Below are 21922 nucleotides of genomic sequence, written 5' to 3'. Positions count from 1 at the left end.
CTGATCTAGTAGGTCCATCAGTCCCAGTTTCTCTGCAAATGCTTCCTAACTCTCTGCCCCTCCCATAGTCAACAGCACTCAGCAGGCTGAATGACCTGGGAGATAAGAGGAAGAGGAAGGGGAGAACAAAAGTTATAACTTGGGAGTTGTTAACAAATATATGTAACCAAGAAAACACAAGACTAAGCAAGTAAACTTAGTGTTCCTATTTACTTAGCAGAAGGCTTAAAAATAACATTTTTCTTATCTAATGTATAAAAGCCTAAACAACAGAACAATAGGTCAACCAGTTGCTATGACATGCACTGACCACCAGGAGGCAGATCTCAACACAGGAGCTGCCCTCTGGTGGTCAGTGTACTCCCACAGTGGGAGCACCACTTAGCTAACTGACAGGTGCCAGACACAGGGCTCATGGCTGGCGTCACTGTGGAGATGCAAGCCTCTTCCAATCAGGACTGACTGGGCACAAGCCCACAGCAGGTGCAGTGGGGCTGGAATGAGTTAGAGCAGCAGGCGGCATTGGACTGCCAGTTTCGGCTTGATCTCTGCAGGCCACGTTGAGGGATCCAATCAGTGCATGAACCCACAAATCAGGCCTCTAGTCTACACTAATAAAAGAAAAATGGCCGAAACCGGTTTGGCTCAGTGGATAGAGCGTCGGCCTGTGGACTGAAAGGTCCCAGGTTCGATTCCAGTCAAGGGCATGTACCTTGGTTGCGGGCACATTCCCAGTGGGGGTGTACAAGAGGCAGCAGATCAATGATTCTCTCTCATTGATGTTTCCAACTCTCTATCCCTCTCTCTTCATCTCTGTAAAAAATCAATAAAATATATATATTTTTTTAAAAGAAAGAAAAACATGCAAATTGACCATCCCTCCACTACGCCCAACATACAATCAGGAGCGAGTATGCAAACTAATCCAACAAAGATGTCAGTTAATTTGCCTATGCAGGCAGGGGCAGATCGAAGACTGAAGACAGTGTAGAAGGAAGCCAAGCGCTGTATAAGGGAGGGAGCAAGGCAGCGGAGATGGGAGTGAGGCAGCGGAGATGGGAGTGAGGCAGCGGAGATGAGAGTGAGGCAGCGGAAAGGCCACAGGAAGCCCTATTCTCTTTTTAAAAAGATATATTTTATTAACTTTTTACAGAGAGGAAGGGAGAGGGATAGAAAGTTAGAAATATCATACGGGCTCAGAAGGAAGGCTGCGCCATCTTACCAAGTGTTAGAAATATCGATCAGCTCCTCCTACATGCCCCCTACTGGGGATGTGCCTGCAACCAAGGTACATGCCCTTGACTGAAATCAAACCCAGGACCCTTCAATCCACAGGCAGACACTCTATCCACTGAGCCAAACCAGCTAGGGCGGAAACCCTATTCTTGTAGGAATCTTCCTGTAACTGGCCTCTAATATAATTATAACAACAACAGTAAAAAGCATTAAAGGAAACTATGATATAAAGACCAGGCTAGTTAAAAGGGTCACTTAATTTGTCACATTTTCCAGGAAAAACCTACATACAATGAAAGTTTAAGTGCACTATTCTTAAAACCCTCAATTAGCTTTCTAAAAACTTACTTGTGTAAAATGTATTAAAAGAACTACTACTTTTGGCCATGATGGGATGAGGCTGTACTTGCCCTTCTCCAACAACAAAACTGAAGAGCCCTAACTGGTTTGGCTCAGTGAATAGAGCGTCAGCCTCCAGACTGAAGTGTCCCAGGTTCGATTCTGATCAAGGACATGTACTTTTGGTTGCAGGCACATCCCCAGTACGGAGTGAGCAGGAGGCAGCTGATTGATGGTTCTCTCTCATCAACTCTCTATCCCTCTCCCTTCCTCTCAATAAAAAAAAATCAATAAAATATATATATTTTTAAATAGATGTTTCTCTTCCTCTAAAATCAATTTAAAAAACAAAACTGGACAAAATATCTATCTAGATAGATAGATAGATAAATAGATAGATAGATATAGATATATAGAGATATCTATATATATATCTATATATATGTATATAAAAGCCTAAGTGACTGTTCAACCGGTAGCTATGACACAGAGTTAGGAAGCCATTCCACTTAACCATTATATCCGACCACCAGGGACAGATGCTCTCAACACACATACATGGAAACATGGGACAGACTGATGAATCTCAGAGGGAAGCAGGGAGGGCAAAGGGTGGAAAGAGATTAACCATGCTGAAACCAGTTTGGCTCAGTGGATAGAGCGTTGGTCTGCGGACTGAAAGGTCCCAGGTTCGATTCCGGTCAAGGGCATGTACCTTGGTTGCAGGCACATCCCCAGTAGGGGGTGTGCAAGAGGCAGCTGATGGATGATTCTGTCTCATCGATGTTTCTAACTCTCTATCCCTCTCTCTTCCTCTCTGTAAAAAATCAATAAAATATATTTTTTTTTAAAAAGGAAAGAGATTAACCAGAGGTCTTATATGCATACTAGAGGTCTGGTGCACATCCCTCAGCCTGGCCAGCAGGGATTGGGTCGAAACCAGCACTCCGACATCCCCCAAGGGGTCCCAGATTGCAAGAGGTGCAGGCCAGGCCGAGGGATCCCATCAGTGCATGAATTAGTACACTGGGACTCTAATATGAAATTAACTGTTGTCAGACACTGAACAACACGCAGGGCTGGATTGCGAACCATTATGAGATGGAGGAATAAACCATGATGAGTTTAGAAATGCCACTGCTTTATAGATCACAGCACAAGAGAATCCCAAGCAGAGCACAATAGTCCACAAAGTTGAAGAAACAAAGACTGAAGTCCAACAACATCTGCAAAAACAATGGAATTATTCAGAGAAAGAAATCCAAGATTTGCAAATTATTGAATAATAAGTCTTGCATATGTAGGATAAAACTTCATGAAGTCAAACAAAGCAGTAAGTTCAACAATTCGTAGGATGCACATGGTACCGAGAGTTCCATGTAGCCAGAATAGAGCTTCAATAAACAGCTAAATTCAGTATACACCAGTATTGTGGAAAAGTCTACTCAGTAAGAAGACAAAACTAGCCCTGGATTAAGTATACTCCAGAGACACACCCTAACAAAGCCACAGACTAATGTATAAGTACCTTCACTGCCTGCTGTAATAAAGTCTAACACTCTTGCCGGAACCGGTTTGGCTTAGTGGATAGAGCGTCGGCCTGTGGACTGAAAGGTCCCAGGTTCGATTCCAGTCAAGGGCATGTACCTTGTTTGCGGGCACATCCCCAGTTGGGGGTGTGCAAGAGGCAGCTGATCGATGATTCTCTCTCATCGATGTTTCTGACTCTCTCTTCCTCTCTGTAAAAAATCAATAAAATATATATATATTTTTTAAAGTCTTTAAAGACAGTTAATCCAATAAAAACAATGTATAATTCATAATGCCCAACACCCAATAAAAAATGAGTGAATAAGCTAAGAAACAGGAAAACATGATTCATAACCAGGAGAAATAAAAGAGAAATGATGGAGCAATGAGATGAGGATAATAAAACATTTAACAAATTAAAATTAAAAATCAAACTCCACTTTATTGGAATGAAATGCTAATACTATAGCACTTAGCATTTTATTTTATCACACTTCAGAACAGTAATTAAGCTTCAGTTCCTAATGATTATGTTCCCAATTAACATAATTTGGCAGTCTTCCATATGGAAATTATATGTGATGCCATTAACCCAATTATCTCCTGTTAATGTGACCTGTGAAAATAATTCAGAATGGCATACCTCTCCAAATAACTGCTAAGAATTCACTCTCCTAACAAGAATCAGCATGTGTATAAGGAAATAGATATTAATAGATCTCTTTTTTTTTCCCTTAAAAGCAGTATTACATTAGGTCACTCATTACAAATGACAAAAGTCTCAAGACTTAATGGAACAAGTAACAACAAATATCCAACTTAATTTACCTCAAATTTTCCTTAAAATTTCTGCTCTTGTCCAAGGAAAAACCCTAGTAGCAAACAGAGTTAACAATAAAAAGAGGAAATAGCCAGGCTGGTGTTGCTCAGGGGTTGAGCACTGACCTATGAACCAGAAGGTCCTGGTTCAATTCCCAGTCAAGGCACATGCCTGTGTTTTGGAATTGATCCCCAGCAGGAGGTGTGCAGGAGGCAACTGAGTAGAAGATTCTCTCTCATCATTGATGTTTCTCACTCTCTCCCTCTCCCTTCCTGATATAAATTAAAAAATAAAATATATTTTTTTAGAAATATATCACTAGCTTCAAAATAAGATTACAGGCAGCCGAAACAGGTTTGGTTCAGTGGTAGAGCATCAGTCTGTGGACTGAAAGGTCCCAGGTTCGATTCCGGTCAGGGGCATGTACGTTGGTTGCGGGCACATCCCCAGTAGGGGGTGTGCAAGAGGCAGCTGATCGATGTTTCTCTCTCATCAACGTTTCTAGCTCTCTATCTCTCTCCCTTCCTCTCTGTAAAAAAATCAATAAAATATATTTAAAAAAAAAAAAAGATTACAAGCAGATGATCTGATACTATATATAGAGAACCATACAGATTCCACCAAAGGCTACTAGACCTGATAACTGAATTCAATAAGGTAGAAGAATACAAAATAAATATTCAGGAATCAATTGCATTCTTATCTATATATACTAGAAGACGGGTACACCGGTGGTGTCCCTTGGCCTGGCCTACGCCCTCTCACAACCTGGGACCCCTGGGGGGGAGTCAGATAGCCGTTTTCAGCCTGATCCCCACAGGCCTGATCCAGACAGAAGGGACCCCAATCCTGTGTTGAGCAACTGTCCCTTAATGATCAGTATGTGTCATAGCAACCAGTCAACTGGTCGTTCAGTCGCATAGGCTTTTATATATAAAGATATAAAAGTCTAAGTGATTGACTGTACATACATCCAACCTTCCAGCCAGTACATATGACACACACTGGCAATTTAAACATTGACTCTCACATGCACGATACATGCAAAGCTCTTGCTGCCGTCAATCACATGTGTATATTTCAATCTGTTATTATTGATAGTGAATTTGGTTGTTTTTATTGACATTCAACGTGAACCACTTCACAATTTACTCATTGACTGTCTGGCCGACGGACCAACAGACTGACCAGCTGGTACATATGATACACACTGACAATCCTATATAATAAAAGAGTAATATGGAAATCGACCAAATGACTGAACGACTGGTCACTAAGATGTGCACTGACAACCGGGGGCAGACTCTCAACCCAGGAGCACTTCCACAGGGGGGAGCGCCATTCAGGCAGAAGCCAGGCTCATGGCTGGTGAGCACAGTGGCTGTGGTGGGAGCCTTTCCCGACTCTCCAGCAGCGCTAAGGATGTCAGTCTGATGACTTAGGCCCGCTCCCTCTAGTTATTCATGCATGCAAGATATATATGAAGCTCTCGCTGGTGCCAATCACACACATTTTAATTTTATAATACTACTAGAGGCCTGGTGCACAAAATCGTGCATGGGGGTAGGGGGGGTGTCCCTCAGCTCAGCCTGCACCCTCTCCAATCTGGGACCTCTAAGGGGATGTCCGACTGCCTCTTGCAATCTGGGACCACTGGCTCCTAACTGCTTGCCTGCCTGATCACCCCTAGCTACCTCTGCCTGTCTGCCTGCCTAATTGCCCCTAACTACCTCCGTCCCACTGCCACCGCTTTGTCCAGAAGGACATCGGGAAGGTCGTTCGGCTGTCAGGTCTAATTAGCATATTATACTTTTATTATTATAGGTATTATATATACTACTTTGACATGTAATATTTTGCAGTAATGTAATTACTGCACAAATCTTTCTTTAATTAATTCCCTTTCAATGTGCACAAATCCATGCACCAGGTACTAGTACTCCAATAATAAACTATAAGACAGGAAAACTAAGAAAACAATCCCATTTACAACTACATCAAAAAAAACACACACAAAAAAAACACCCTAGTAATAAATTTAAGCAAGAATGTGAAAGACCTATACATGGAAAATAATCAGGCACTGAAGAAGATGCAAACAAGTGGGAGCATATGCCATGTTCATGAATTGGGAATAATTAACATGATTAAAATGTCCATACTACCCAAAGCAATCTTTAAATTTAATACAATTTCTATCAAGATACCAATGGTGTATTTCACAAAACTACAACAAATATTCCAAAAATTTATGTGGAACCACAAAAGAATTCAAATAGCCACCGTACTCTTGAAGAAAAAAGAAAAAAGAGAACAAAGTTGGAGGAATCAAACTACCTGATATCAAACTATATAGCAAGGCCATAGTAATTAAAGCATCACAGCACTGCCCTAGCTGGTTTGACTCAGTAGTCAGAGCATTGGCCTGCAATTTGAAGGGTTCTGGGCTCAATTCCAGTCAAAGGCACATACCTGGGTTGTGGGCTCAATCTCCAGTAGGAGACATGCAGGAGGCAGCTAATCAATGATTCTCTCTCATCACTGATGTTTCTCTCTCCCTTCCTCTCTGAAAGCATCAATAAAAATATTTAAGAAAAAAAACAAAAACATCATGGTACTGATATAAAAATAGACATAGATCAATGGAATAGAATAGAAAGACCAGAATAAATAGAATAGAAAGAACAGGATAAACCCTCAACTGTATGGTCAATTAATATTTGACAAAGGAGGCAATAACATACAATGGAATAAAGACAGTCAGTCTATTCAGCCCTAGCAGATTTAACTCAGTGGATAGAATGTCGGCCTTTGGACCAAAGGGTCCCAGGTTCAATTCCAGTCAAGGGCACATACCCTGAATGCATGCTCAAACCCCAGTGTGGGGCACTGCAGGAGGCACCCAATCAATGGTATTTCTTTCATCATTTATGTTTCTGTCTCTCCCTCTCCCTCCCTCTCTAAAATTAATAAAAGTAAAAATAAAACACTGGGGGAGGGGAGAAAGACAGTCTATTCAATAAGTGGTGCTGGGAAAATGGACAGATACTGGCAAAAAAAAAAAAAAAAAGAAAGAAAGAAAGAAAGAAAGAAAGAAAGAAAGCAAGCAAGCAAGCAAGCAAGCCCTGGTCCTGGTCAATGTGGCTCAGTAAGTAAGAGGGTCAGCGTAAGCACTGAAGAGTCATGGGTTCAATTCCCGTCACAGGTCTGTACCTGGATTGGAAGTTCAATCCCTGTTCCCAAGAAGGAGCAGGTACAGGAGGCAACCAATCAATGTGTCTCTCACATCGATGTCTCTCTCTCCCTCTCTTTCTTCCTCCCCCATCCTCTCTTCTATGCGCTCTGAAAAATTGATAGAAAAAATATCCTCAGGTAAGAATTAACAAAACAACAAATGAAAGCCTTGGCACCATCCCGCTACCAAGGTTTCAGATTTGACCTTTGGTTGAGGGGACATTCAAGAAGCAACCAATGGTCCTATCTGGTTTGGCTCAGTGGATAGAGCCTCGGCCTGCGGACTGAAGGGTCCCAGTTTCGATTCCGGTCAAGGGCATGTACCTTGGTTGCGGACACATTCCCAGTAGGGGGATGCAGGAGGCAGATGATCAATGTTTCTCTCGCATTGATGTTTCTCTCTATCCCCTCTCTCTTCCTCTCTGTAAAAAATCAATAAAATGTATTTTTTTTTAAAAAGTCCAAACTACTCAAAACAATCTATAGGTTCAATACAATCCCTATTAAAATACCAATGGCATTATTTCACAGATTTAGAACAAATACTCCAAAAATTTATATGGAACCATAAGAGATCCCGAATAGCTGCAGCTCTCCTGAGAAAGAAGAACAAAGTTAGAAGAATCACAATGCCAGATATTAAGTTATACTACAAAGCCACTGTAATCAAAATAGCCTGGTACTGGAACAACAACAGGCATATATAGATCAATGGAACAGAAGAGAGAACCCAGAAATTGACCCAAGCAAGCCATTATGCTCAATTATTATTTGACAAAGGAGACAAGAGCATACAATGAAGAAAAGTCTCTTCAATAAATGGCATTGGGAAAATTGGACAAGTACATGCACTAAAATAAAACTAAACCACCAATTTATAACATACACAAGAATAAACTCAAAATGGATAAAAGTCATAAAACCATAAAAATCCAAAAAAAAAAAAAAAAACCATAGGCAGCAAAATCGCAGGCATCTCTCATAGCAAATAAACAAACAGAATTAAATAAAAATAAAAAGCTTCTGCATAGCAAAAGAAACCATCAACAAAATGAAAAGAGAGCACATTGTATGAGAGAATGTATTTGGCAATAATACATGTGATAAAGGGTTAATATCCAAAATATCTAAGGAACTCATACAACTTAACCAAAGGAAGATGAGCAAAGGACCTAAATAGACACTTCTCCAAAGTGGACAATCAGATAGCCAAGAGACATATGAAAAAATGCCAGTCACTAATCATCAGACAGATGCAAATTAAAATGACAATGAGGTATCATTTAATACCTGTCAGAATGGCTACCATCAACAAATCAACAAATGACAAGTGCTGGCAAGGATGTGGAGAAAAGGGAACCCTAGTACATTGGTACTGGGGATGCAGACTGATACAGCCATTGTAGGAAATTGTGAAGTTTTCTCAAAAAATTAAATATGGAAATGCCATTTGACCCAGTGATTCCCACTTCTAGGAATACATCCTGAAAAAACAAAATACCAATTAGAAGGAATGTTTGCACCCCTATGTTCATTTTAACGTCATTTAACCAAGATTTCGAAGCAGCCCAAGTATCCATCACTAGATGAATGAATAAAAAAGCAGTGGTACATTTACATCAGAGAGTATTATACATTAGTAAAATAGAAGGATCTTGAGACAGCATAGAAGGATCTAGAGAGTATTATGCTAAGCGAAATAAACCGGTCAGAGAAAGAGAAGTATCACATGATTTCACTTACTGGTATATGTTGAATCTAATGAACAAAAAAAATGAACAAACAAAATAGAAACAGATTAATAGATACAGAGAACAGTCAGAGGTAGAGGGATTGGGGAACTGAGGGAAAAGGTGAAGGGATTAAGGAAAAAAAACACACAAACTTCATAAACAACAGTATAGTGATTATTAGAGGGAAAGGGGAAAGAGGAAGGTAGAAGATAAAGGGAAGATAAATTACTTGGGGTGGTGGACACACAATACAATAAACAGATAATGTATTACAGAATTGTACACCTGAAACCTATATAATTTTAGTAACCAATGCCACCCCAGTAAATTCAATTAAAAAATAACATTACAATTTCCCTAGTAGGTTTTAGTAAAAATTTCAAATTATACCAACTGAAAATATGTTCCTATTTTATTTATTTTTTTAAATATAATTTTATTGATTTCAGAGAGGAGGGGGAGAGATAGAAACATCAATGATGAGAGAGTCACTGATTGGCTGCCTCTTGCACGGCCCCTACTGGGGATCAAGCCCACAAACCGGGCATGTGCTCTTGATGGGAACCAAACCCTGGACCCTTCAGTCTGCAGGCCAACACTCTATCCACTAAGTTGAACCGGCTAGGTCTTTTCCTATTTTATTAACCAAAGAAAATCTCAGTGGAATGTCAAGAACAAAAACATTAACCTCTCATTCATTTATTTCTATTTTTATTTTACTTTTAAATAGGAAAAAAAAAAGATTATTTTTACTAAATGGAAATTTTAAGCAATTATTTTAATTACAAATTAAATAGTGAATATAATTCATAGCTTATTTAAGAAAGGAAATGCATATGCAACAAGTTAAATTATTTTTTTTCAAGTTACAACTTAAATACAGCTTTGTACATACAGCATGCATTACAAAACAGTACAGATATACTAGGGAAATTTCCAAAAGTCAAGAATACAATCACAGCATAAAATTCCCTCCTCTCCACACCCTAATTTTTATACTAAGAACTACCACTCTTTTAAACCTTTTCACTTGCTTTTCTTGCCATCAGCACTGGCAAATGACATTCTTCTCAAAACAATTTTCACTAAGAAGTTTAAGTTTTTCTTTTTTTAATATGGTTATTGCCTAGGATTAGAGAGCAAAGGTGTACGTATTTAGAAGTGAACACTGAAGGTTGCCTACGCTCACTGATGGTTACATGTCTTGTTCTGACACTCCAGCTTCCAGCATACCTTTCCAAATTCCAATTCAACTTGGTTATTTAATTTCCTGAAAATAACTCACAAAAGAACTCTAAACTAAAAGAAAAAAATTTCCTCTTTTAACATTTTATATTAGTAACAGCATATGCAGATTCTCACCCCTAACTGTGTTAGAATCAGTTGTAGAGCTTTATCAGTTGTAAGGCTACTACCTGATTCAGCAAGCTCCTCACATCATTTAATGGAGATGTTATTTTTCTTCCAATGCTAAAACAAACAAACAAAAAAATCAAATTTTCTCTTATGCTCTTGTGATGGGAGAAAGGCCATGTAAACAAACTAATACTACGATTCATTCATAAATTGAAACATCCAAGTTCTTACCAGGTAATACAGGTTCTGCCAGATGTCCTACGATTACCTCATATACTAGTAGTAATGTACTCTACACTCTACAAAGCCAAGGCTCAGCTTAACTACCTTCTTTCTACAAAAATCTCTGTGCAAGCACACAATCCAAAGCTCTTTCTTTCTTGCCCTGTAGTCAATGGTTTAACACTCATTTCATGTAACAAATATTTATTAAATATCTGTATTGGTACATTATTCTATTGAGTATAGCAATGAACAAAACAAAATAGCTTCATAAAAACTACATTTTAATTGTGAAAGACATATGATAAACAAATAACTTGTCAGGTGGTGAAAAGTGGTATGGGGAAAAAAGAAAGCAAGGAAGAAAATAAGAAGGTTGATTGAGGAGGATTTCTCCTGGTCAAGGAAGGCTTCTATATAACATTTAGATGACATCTGAGCAGAATTCTAAAAGAAATGAGAAAAAAAATGAGCCATGCAAATATCTAGGAGAGAAAATTTTGAACAAACAGTCCTTTGCATGTGATCCCCTATATGACTTAGTCTTTTATGTCCAAAAACACTTATGAACAAAGAAGATATATATATTTAAGTCAATGCTCTGAGAGAACTACCGTATTTTTCGGACCATAAGACGCACTTTTTTTCCCCCAGAAGTGGGGGGGGGAAAGTCCCTGCGTCTTATGGTCCAAATATAGCCTACACATATACTTTTTTAAAAAAAGGTTTTTTACTTGCCCGGCTCTGTGTGGTCTCTGTGTGCTTGCCCGGCTCTAAAATGGTTCTAAATGCTGCTGTTTACTCTACAGCACATGTGTCAAACACAAGGCCCGCAGGCCAAATCCGTCCCGCCAGGCCTTGCAATGTGGCCTGCACCGCGCTGTCATCACTGCACTCCGCTGCGTTTCCATCACAATGACAGTTTATGACTGTTCAGTAAACCATTCGGCCCGTGATTTAGGCTGGATTTTAGATTTTGGCCCCTTCTCTGATTGAGTTCGACACCCCTACTCTACAGGGTTGATTACATGTGTTTATGACTGTGATGTTGGGTTTTAATGCACATAAAATATTTTAGGACACTATTTGTTTCAGAATCTTTTTTTCTTCATTTCCCTTCTCTAAAAACTGGTGCATCTTATGGTCCGGAGCGTCTTATGGTCCGAAAAATACGGTATGTTTTCAGAAGCACAATTATTAAAGGGAATAAGAATGCAGACTAAGTAGCTGAAACCGGTTTGGCTCAGTGGATAGAGCGTCGCCTGTGGACTGAAAGGTCCCGGGTTAGATTCCGGTCAAGGGCATGTACCTTGGTTGCAGGCACATCCCCAGTATGCAAGAGGCAGCTGATCGATGATTCTCTCTCATCGATGTTTCTAACTCTCTATTCCTCTCTCTCCCACTCTGTAAGAAATCAATAAAATAGCCGAGACCGGTTTGGCTCAACCGGTTTGGCTCAGAGGATAGAGCATAGGCCTGCAGACTGAAAGGTCCCGGGTTCGATTCTGGTCAGGGGCATGTACCTGCGCTGCGGGCACATCCCCAGTAGGGGGTGTGCAAGAGGCAGCTGATCGATGATCCTCTCTCATCGATGTTTCTCTCTATCCCTCTCTCTTCCTCTCTGTAAAAATCAATAAAATACCTTTAAAAAAAGAAAAAGAAAAAAAGAAATCAATAAAATATTTTAAAAAAGAAGAAAAAAAAAGAATGCAGACTAAGTAAAGAAATCCCTTCAGTTAAGGCCAGTTGGCCAGTAGCTTTCTGTCCAGCAATCGTTCAGGGCACCATGTCTGCTTCTGTGGGCACTGTCTTTTAACTGTCCAAAATGATAACCCTCCACATGTGGCTAATTGAATTTAAATTCATTAAAATTAAAAATTCAGTTTCTCAATCCCATTAGCCATATTTCAAGTGTACAACAGCCAAATGTAGCTAATGGCTCTCACAGTGGACAGAGCAGACACAGAACATTTCCATCTCCACAGAATGTTGTATTCTACAGTACAAATTGTAAATTTTCAGTAAATCACAAACATTACCGCCATGCTATGCTAACTTCTCTTACCACTTTTCTAGGAAGGAAAATTCTATTCTTTAGACTTTTAACTAACACCATAAATCATTCAGACAAAAATCCAAAAATAAATAATGTACAATATTTTAAGTACTTCTAAGTTAGATGATTTTCTTGCAACTCAAATTAACACATAGAGAGTGAAGAGAGAAGAAAGCAGCACCAGTCACCAACCTAGCAACACTTAACTACAAGGCAAGAGATATGTCCAACTTTTCCAAGTGGGCTAAAATCTACAGAAGTGTGGATTTTGTTCTATCCTGACCAGCTCATCTCTCCTACCATTCACCTATATCCTAAGAAAGTGGCTATGCAAAGCCATAATTTTTAATGACTTAGTTTTTCACATTGTTACAATAATGTGTAATTACAAAAAAAAAAAAAAAAAAAAAGTTTGGCAAAAACAAGTATCTCTTTTTTAAACTAAACTCCTATATATAATATATACCACATTAAACTCATATTCCCACCCTTTTGTTAGACAAATTATATACAAGACACTTTTTGCAGAAATTCTGACCAATTTATGACAATGTTTTATAGCCAGAAAACAGCAATTGGGGGTGGAGGGGTGGGGATGGACCAAATACGCAACAAAATTAAATTTTAGATATGAAGTCGACTAGAATAAGCCAGGCAAATCCACTACAAAAAAACTGCAACATTTTGTAAACTGATGTGTAAACCAGGTTTCCTTTGACAAATTAAGACAAACACATACTTCATTATTTTGAAATTATAAAACACAAATTAATTTCATTTCCTACACATTTTACTACAGATACGTATGGTACAACTAACAAAGTAGTAGCTTAAAAGCTGAATGCCACTGAAATGACTTAAGTTACTAACCCAGAACCATGATTACAAGGCATTAGAGTATGCCCAACTTTTCCTTTATCTTACTTGGAGGAAAAACTTACAGTCAAAAGAGCTAACTACAACACTGAGGAAACAAAAACAGTTTTGAAAAAACAAATACTAATTATACTTTTTATTAATATTACTTTCTTCATTCTTCATTCCAACGTAAGATATTAAGGACATTATATGTCCTTTACTTTCAGGTAGTGATTTTCAATTTTCTTCTACATGTACCTATCCCAATAAATCCTTTAGTACTTTAACTTTAGCAATGAATTTAAATGTTCACTCTTATCATCACCACCAAAAAGTTTTTGATGCTTAATCAAAAATTGTTATCCTATGAAATAATTAAACTATGGTACATCCATATCATAGGATTCTAGTCTGCAATAACAAGGAACAATTATTGATAAACCCAACAACTTGTATGAATCTTTTATGTTACATAAATAGGGCCAATCCTAAAAGTTATGCACTTTTTAGTAAACATTCTTGAAATGACAAAACTATAGAAAAAGAACAAATTAGTAGTGGTTGCCAGAGTTTGGGGGGTAGAGACGATGGGAAGGAAGTGGGTGTGGTTCTAATGGAACTGTTCTGTATATTGACTGTTGTGATAGTTATATAATTTACACGTGATAAGCGTGCACAGAATTAAATACACAATCAGTACAAGTAAAAAGGAAAAATATGAATAAGACTGGTAGATTGTATCAATGTTATGATACTGAACTACAGTTTTACAAGGTATTAGCATTAAGAAAACTAGGTAATGGGTACAAGGCATCTCAATGTATTATTTGTTAAAACTGGATGTGACCCTAAAGTTTGATTTTTTTTTTTAAGTGTTACCCCTATCAATTGGGAGAACCTGAATATGAACTGGGTATTAGACAATATTAGGGAATGATTGATAATAGTATTATGGTTTTACAGAACAATGGCCTTCTTAGGAGATGCGTGCTGAAACATTTAGGAATGAACTATTATGTGTGCAACTTACTTTTAACTCTTTTATAAGTATGGGTGGGAGAGAGAGAGAGAGAAAATATAGCAAAATATTAAATCTAGGTAAAGGGTTTATAAATGCTCTTCATACTCTTCTCTCAACTTTTCAGCTTGAATTTTCAAAATAAAGAACTGGGGAAGATTAAAGACAAATTGCTCATCTGAAACTATGTTATAGTCAAGCCTAAACACCAATTAGTCTTTTAAAAGGTTTAAAAATAAGTAAATTGTTCTGGCAAAACTATACTATAGTCCCTCTGACACTCCAATTCCTCCTAAAACAAAACAAAAATAGCAATAAGAATGTCAAGGAAACTAAAAGTTACATGGTATTTGATGTGACTTTCTGGTGTTTTTTAATATGCATAAATGTATATATTACATATGATTATTTTTGCAAAATCAAAGTTATTTCAACATGGATTACTTTCTTATTTCTAGGAAACCTGGATCCCCAGAGTTGTCCTACTTTTCAAACAAGTGAAATAAACTGAAATCGCAAGAGAGAAAACAAACACTTTCATACAACCCTCCCCCCCAAAAAAAAAAAAAAACTTTGAAAGTCTTTAGTTTGGCAAATACAGTTAATTCTTTCACAAAGAAATGTTTGCATGAGAGGGGCAACCCACACATTAAATGCCAAACAAAAAAAAAGGTGCTATAATGTGTTAATTATAGCGCCAAGGCGACAAAACGTATTTTACAAGGTAAACCGTCCCTCCAAACAACATTGCACTTAGGACAATGAAAAAAAAAAAAAAAAAAGCAAAACTGCACACTTTCGAAATGTAGAGAGAATAAATGTGTTTGAGCTAATGTCAAAAAAGGATCCGTCTCGCCGGGACCGGTTTGGCTCAATGGATAGAGCGTCGGCTTGGGGACTGAAGGGTCCCGGGTTCGATTCCGGTCAAGGGCATGTACCTTGGTTGCGGGCATATCCCCAGTAGGGGGTGTGCAAGAGGCAGCTGATCGATGACTCTCTCTCATCGATGTTTCTAACTCTCTATCTCTCTCCCTTCCTCTCTGTACAAAATCAATAAAATATATTTAAAAAAAAAAAAAAAAAAAAAAAAAAAAAAAAAAGGATCCGTCTCAAAAGTTCTTATATTCTCTGCTGCTAAATTTTTCCATTGGTGTTAATGCCCTTCAGTCACCGCAAAAACCCTCTCGTCTACTTTTCACTTCCGACCGGGCCGCCCCCACGCGATGCGCCCCACCTCCACAGGAGAGTGATGGGGTGGGGCTGCTTCCCGCTCAGAAACTACGAAATAAATGTCCCGTCCCTCCTCTAGCAAGAAAGAGAAAAAGAGAGAGAGAAAGGCCAAGATGCTGAAGACTCACGTATGCAACTAACCAAGAGGAAGTCGTCGTTTAAAAAAGCTTCCTTTTCTCTTTTAAAAACTCCTTCCTCCCCTTCCAACCTCCCGGGTCACGACGAAGCGACTCCCGGCCGGGCGGCCGGGCGGGGACAGGTGAATCCCCAGCGGAGAGGCGGAGGGAGGGACGGCCAGCCGGCGGAGGAAGAGCCGCGCTCGGGCAATGAATGAGCCGCACCGCATCCGTCCCACCTGTTCCTTCCAGGGGCACCACCCCGGCCGGCCGGCCGGCAGGGCCCCCGCACCGCCCAGGCCGGGGCTCCAGCCCCCGCGGCCGGCTTCGCTCCCCAAGGCCCGGCGGCCTGCGCTCCCTTCGCTCAGGGAGGGATATGGAGACCGGCGAGCCAGGAGCTGGGAGGACAGGGCCTAGTCGGGGACCACAGCCTCCGGAGTGAGGAGGGGACGGGAGGAGGAAGCCTCAGACCTCCCTCCCGGCGCACGGGCCAGAGTGGGGACCGTAGGGAAGGGGTGGACGAGAGAGTTCACTCCGCCAGACGACAAGCACGAAGGCGGGGTCCCGGGCGAGGGTGGCCCGGAGCTCGTCGGGCCGAGGTTACGGGTGACAGGCCCCGGGTGCCGGCGGAACCTTTCCCACACCGCTCGCCCGGAGCCCTCACACTCACCAAGATCCGCTTGAAGAGCGCGTTCTCCTTGGGCGGGAGGCTCACGGCCGGCATCGTTCCGGCTCCTCCCGCTGCTCCCGCCACCGCCCGGCTCGGTCAGTGTGTTTGTCCGACCGCCGCCGTTCCCTGGCGGCTTCAGCCTTGAATGCCCCGATCCACCGCCGCGACCGGGCCCTCGGGTGTCACCGGCGTCTCCCAACCGCGACGCCCCTTTCCCCTTCGTTGTCTTTTTTTTTTTTTTTTTTTTTTTTTCCCCCTTTCTCACTTTATACGCGGCCGCCGCTTCCCCCCACCCACCACGGGTCTCCGTCGGCGGTTCACGTGGTAACTGAACGGACCGACAGAGGCAGCCAAAATGGCGGACGCGAAGGGCTTTCCCACCCGGGTCATGCCTCCTAGCACGCAGGCGCGGTGACCTCCTTTCCCCACCTCCTCTGCCGCGGGGCTTGCCGGGAAACCTGGAGGCCGGCCCGAGGGCCGGGACAGAGGGGGTCGCCGAGGCCCCGCCCACCCTGTCCGCCGCGGAGAATAACGGAGGCACCGCGGGAGCCCGGGCTGTGGTCCTCTCTGGGTCCGACCGCCTCTGGGTTAAAAATAGCCTTCCTGCCGCTCAGCTGGCCTCTCATTCATTGGATCCACTCTCCCAGACTGAGCACAGCCTGAGCCTGGAGTGCTTACATGCAGGTGTTCAAGAAGCGCTGTGTTTGATCGCAAAGTGCCGAGTGAAGTAGCAGAGGCAGAGAGAAAGGGAAGGCTTCGTGCCAGTGGGGCCTTGTAAACAGATGTGGAGGCTTTTAATGGTGTCTAAAAAGCGTGGAAGAGCTTGAGCAATTAAATGGACTTGGCTGGGGTGATTTAGTGTATTCCTGAAGACGAGCCTGTAAAGGGAGTCAGCCAGATCCAAAGTGTCGTTTCGCACTGCCAGAGAAGCAGCCGAATGTTAAAGTGTGTGTGCTTATTTCACGGTGCAGGCCATACCATGCAGGGTTGGCGAGTGTCTGAGTCACCTTGGGTGTGGAATTAGGGGCACTGGCTTCCCTGGAGCTAGCTTCAGACTAGTGCTTTACATTGAGACTCACTGAATCCCCCATCTCCAGAAATCCTCAAATCTTAGAAGCCTAAAAAGAACTGGCAAGGATGCCAGAAGATTATTGCAGTAGGCAAGGTCTGATTACAAACCTCCTAGGGCAGTGGTCGGCAAAGTCATTAGTCAACAGAGCCAAATATCAACAGTACAACGATTGAAATTCCTTTTGAGAGCCAAATTTTTTAAACTTAAACTATATAGGTAGGTATATTGTTATTAATTCAATTAGGGTATTCCTAAGCTGGCCTTTGCTAAGAACTCAAGGGGCCAAAGAGCCACATGTGTCTGGAGAGCCACAGTTTGCTGACCACTGACTTAGGGCATCTCCTACATATATTAGTATGTCATTTCATTAACAATCACAGTAAAACTAAGTTTTAAAAGTTGCATTCCACTGATAATATACATTTTTAATATATTTTTATCCTTGGTTACTTTTCTTAAATCCTCACCTGAGAATGTTTTACAAGGCCCCACTGGCATGAAGCCTTCAGAGAGAATGGAAGCAAGGAAGGAAAGGAGGGGAAGAGAGAGAAACATGGATGTGAGACACATGGACTGGTTTCCTTTCCCATCATCTGCTCTAACCACTGAAAACACCAGCGAGGGCCTGTTGATTATTTTCTATGATCTTTCTCCAGATCCTGAATTCGATTCATAGCATTTTCTGCATCATGAAATCATTATATAATATGTAACATTGCTCTTTTAAATTTATTTACTCAGCCGAAACCATTTTGGCTCAGTGGATAGATCGTCGGCCTGCGGACTGAAAGGTCCCAGGTTCAATACCCATCAAGGGCATGTACATTGGTTGCGGCACATCCCTGGTAGGGGTGTGCAGGAGGCAGCTGGTCGATGTTTCTCTATCATTGATGTTTCTAGATCTCTATTCCTATCCCTTCCTCTCTGTAAAAAAATCAATAAAATACATTTTTTTAAAATTTATTTACTCATAACCTACCGGCCATATTTACCAGATCTTGCTCTTTCAGAATTCCACTTGTTTTGATTGATGGCACACGAACTTTCTGAGGAGCACTTTAAAACATATGAAGAAGTGGAAAATTGGGTCTCTGAATGGTTTTCTTTAAAACAAGAAAAGTTCTACTGGGATAGTATCCACAAATTACCTAAAAGATGGGGAAAATGTGTAGCTAGTGATGGACATTACTTTGAATTAAGAACTTTAGATATTTCTCTTGAAATTATCATGTTTTCTTTGATTACAAAATCCTCCATTATTAACTGGTATACCTAGTGAGTTCATGAGAATGGAACACTTGTATTTCATTAACTATTAAATTCCCAGCATGTAGAATAGAATCTGGCACACATAAAGAATTTAATTCATATTTATCACTTTTTAAGTTTGTCTGTGGATTTCCATTTACCCTGCTCTTTTGTGAGTTTAAAAGGCAAGAGTTGTTTTATTTATCTGTATAGTATCACTACTAAATATTATGCCTAAGCAATAGTATGTAGTTTGTGATGAGTTAATAAATAAAAGGAAATATGTGTTGGTGGAAAGGCTGGAAAAAAAAAAATTTATTTACTCAGCCCCACCAGTGTGGCTCAATGGTTGAGCATCCACCCATGAACCAGGAGTTCAGGTTTGGATTCCCAGTTAGGGTACCAGCCCAAGTTTCTGGCTCAATCCCCAGTAGGAGGCATGCAAGGCAGTTGATTAATGGTTCTCTCATCATTGATATTTCTATCCCTCTTTTTCTTTCTGAAGTCAATTTTTAAAAAACATTAAATTTAGCCAAAACCGGTTTGACTCAGTGGAAGAGCGTCGGTCTGCGGACTGAAAAGTCCCAGGTTCAATTCCAGTCAAGGGCATGTACATTGGTTGCGGGCACATCCCCGGTAGGGGGTGTGCGGGAGGCAGCTGGTCGATGTTTCTCTCTCATCAATGTTTCTAGCTCTCTATCCCTCTCTCTTCTACCTCTCTATCCCTCTCTCTTCCTCTCTGTAAAATATCAATAAAATATATTTTAATATATTTTATTGATTTTTTACAGAGAGGAAAGGAGAGAGATAGAGAGCTAGAATCGTCGATGACAGAGTAACATCGACCAGCTGCCTCCTGCACACCCCCTACCAGGGATGTGCCCACAACCAAGATACATGCCCTTAACCGGAATCGAACCCGGGACCTTTCAGTCCGCAGACTGACGCTCTACCACTGAGCCAAACCGGTTTCGGCCCAATAAAATATATTTTAAGCGGAGACCAGTTTGGCTCGATGGATAGAGCGTTGGCTTGGGGACTGAAGGGACCCAGGTTCGATTCCAGTCAAGGGCATGTACCTTGGTTGCAGGCATATTCCCAGTAGGGGGTGTGCAAGAGGCAGCTGATCGATGACTCTCTCTCATTGATGTTTCTAACTCTCTATCTCTCTCCCTTCCTCTCTGTACAAAATCAATAAAATATATTTTAATATATATGTGTGTGTGTGTATATATATATTATTTTTTTTTAAACATTAAATTCATTTACCCAGGTATTTCCCTGATTTCAGCTTCTTCCTTAACTCTCTCTGTAAAGTTTCCCAGTGGAAAAATCTGGGACTAATGCTTGGGCTTTCTGCTATCTTAAATGTCCTTTGCTTTTGCCTAGGTCATAAATAAGGTTTTAGTAGTCAAATCCTGAAATATCCTCAATTTCTGTGATCTCTCTTCAAAAATTCCATTAAGAAAATTTTATTGCCCTAGCTCGTTTGGCCCAGTGAGTACTGTGTCAGTCTGAGGACTAAAGGGTCCCGGGTTTGATTCTGGCCAAGAGCACATGCCCAGGTTATGGGCTTGATCCCTAGTAGGGGGCCAGCAGGGGGTAGCCAATCAATGATTCTCTCTCATCATTGATGTTTCTATCCTTCTCCCTTCCTCTCTGAGATAAAAAATATTTTTAAAAGAAAATTTTATCTATAGGGTAAACTGTGTTTGAGTTTTAGAATATGGCCAGTGTTTTTATCTTAACTTAAAACACACACACACACACAACAGAACAAACATAGAATTCATTTAAAAAAAAAGTTGTTAATTTGTAATAACATTTGAATTTCACTGCTCCCTTTTAAAAGGTCTTCCTTTTAACTATCTGAACTATAAAAAGATAGAAAAATTGTCTAACTTTAGGTTTAGAGTTTTCTTTTAAGATTAGGTTTAAGGTTAAAGTTAGGGTTAGTGTTGGGGTTAGAATTATATTTAAGGTTAAAGTTAGGTTATGGTTAGTGATAGGGGTTAGGTTTGGGGTTATAGTAGGGTTAACTTTAAGATTAGGTTTAAGGTTAGGGTTGGAGTTAGATTAATTTTAGGGTTAGGTTTTGATTTAGTTATGTTTAGGTTTTGAGTTAGGATTCAGCTTAGGGTTAGGTTTATGTTTAGGGTTAGGGATTGCTTCATAGCCAAAAGTTCCTATAGTAATATTATTTGCTATGGTTTTCTAAATGTATCATGTAAATAATGTACTGTTTTCCCCTTGGAAGAACATCTCTTGTCTTTTGAAACAAGCAGTTGTTTCCAACAGAAGCTAAGCACCCAAACAGATGAGCCAGCAATATACTCTGATAATGTTACATTCTTTTTGACTGATAGCAAATAAATACCAATTTTTAAGATTCAGTGAATACTAATTAAGTCAACATTTATCTGAGTCATATCCTCATTAAAATGGACTTATAAATACAGGTAACAGTTGAACCACATAGTCAGAGACTTAGTAGCCTGAACTCAACAATAAAATATGTGCTCTGGCTGAAACCGGTTTGGCTCAGTGGTAGAGCGTCGGTCTGCGGACTGAAAGGTCCCAGGTTCGATTCCGGTCAAAGGCATGTACATTTGTTACGGGCACATCCCTGGTAGGGGGTGTGCAAGAGGCAGCTGGTCAATGTTTCTCTCTCATCGACGTTTCTAGCTCTCTATCTCTCTCCCTTCCTCTCTGTAAAAAATCAATAAAAATATATTTAAAAAAATATATATGTGCTCTGGCAGATCACCACTTTTTAACAGATAAAGATCCCATTTATACTGTTAATGACAGCTATCTAGGAAGTTAACATATCCAAGGCTAGATGGTGACAGTGACAATGATGGTGGTGGTGGGTAGTTCACTTTTCCCCAAATATTTGCATATGACTATTGTCAGAATGCCTCATCCCTAAAAAACTTAGCCAAAAAGCCTATATAAAGAAAGCCTAATATGCTAAGTATCCAACCATTGGATCATTTGACCAGTCGCTATGATGTACACTGACCACCAGGAAGCAGAAGCTCTGACCAGTAGGTTAGCTTGCTGCTGGGTCCCAGACATACCCTGGAGCTCTCCCGCGGTCCCTCCCTGGCCCTATTCTTGCACCGATTGGGTCTCTCCGCTTGACCTGCACCTTCTCGAAATCCAGGACCCCTCAGGGAAT

General features: G+C 40.6%; 1 protein-coding gene across 13 annotated transcripts in view; it reads right to left on the bottom strand.

The window, feature by feature from the left end:
* Positions 1–16814, bottom strand: part of NAA15 (N-alpha-acetyltransferase 15, NatA auxiliary subunit) — a 69264-nt gene extending 52450 nt beyond the window's left edge. For 3 of the 13 annotated variants that reach the window (XM_045576403.1, XM_036424816.2, XM_036424817.2), the window contains exon 1: positions 16419–16808. In XM_045576403.1, coding sequence (XP_045432359.1) covers positions 16419–16472 — 54 coding nt within the window. In that variant the 5' untranslated portion in view covers positions 16473–16808. Of the gene's footprint in view, positions 1–16418 lie in introns of all 13 variants that reach the window. The other 10 variants (XR_004985752.2, XR_004985753.2, XM_036424814.2 and 7 more) reach the window with 7 other exon arrangements.
* Between the last annotated feature and the right edge of the window lie 5108 nt (positions 16815–21922).

The sequence above is a fragment of the Pipistrellus kuhlii genome, unplaced genomic scaffold (genome assembly GCF_014108245.1).
Source record: "Pipistrellus kuhlii isolate mPipKuh1 unplaced genomic scaffold, mPipKuh1.p scaffold_m20_p_8, whole genome shotgun sequence".
NCBI lineage: Eukaryota > Metazoa > Chordata > Mammalia > Chiroptera > Vespertilionidae > Pipistrellus > Pipistrellus kuhlii.
This window is presented reverse-complemented; position numbering and strand designations above follow the sequence as displayed.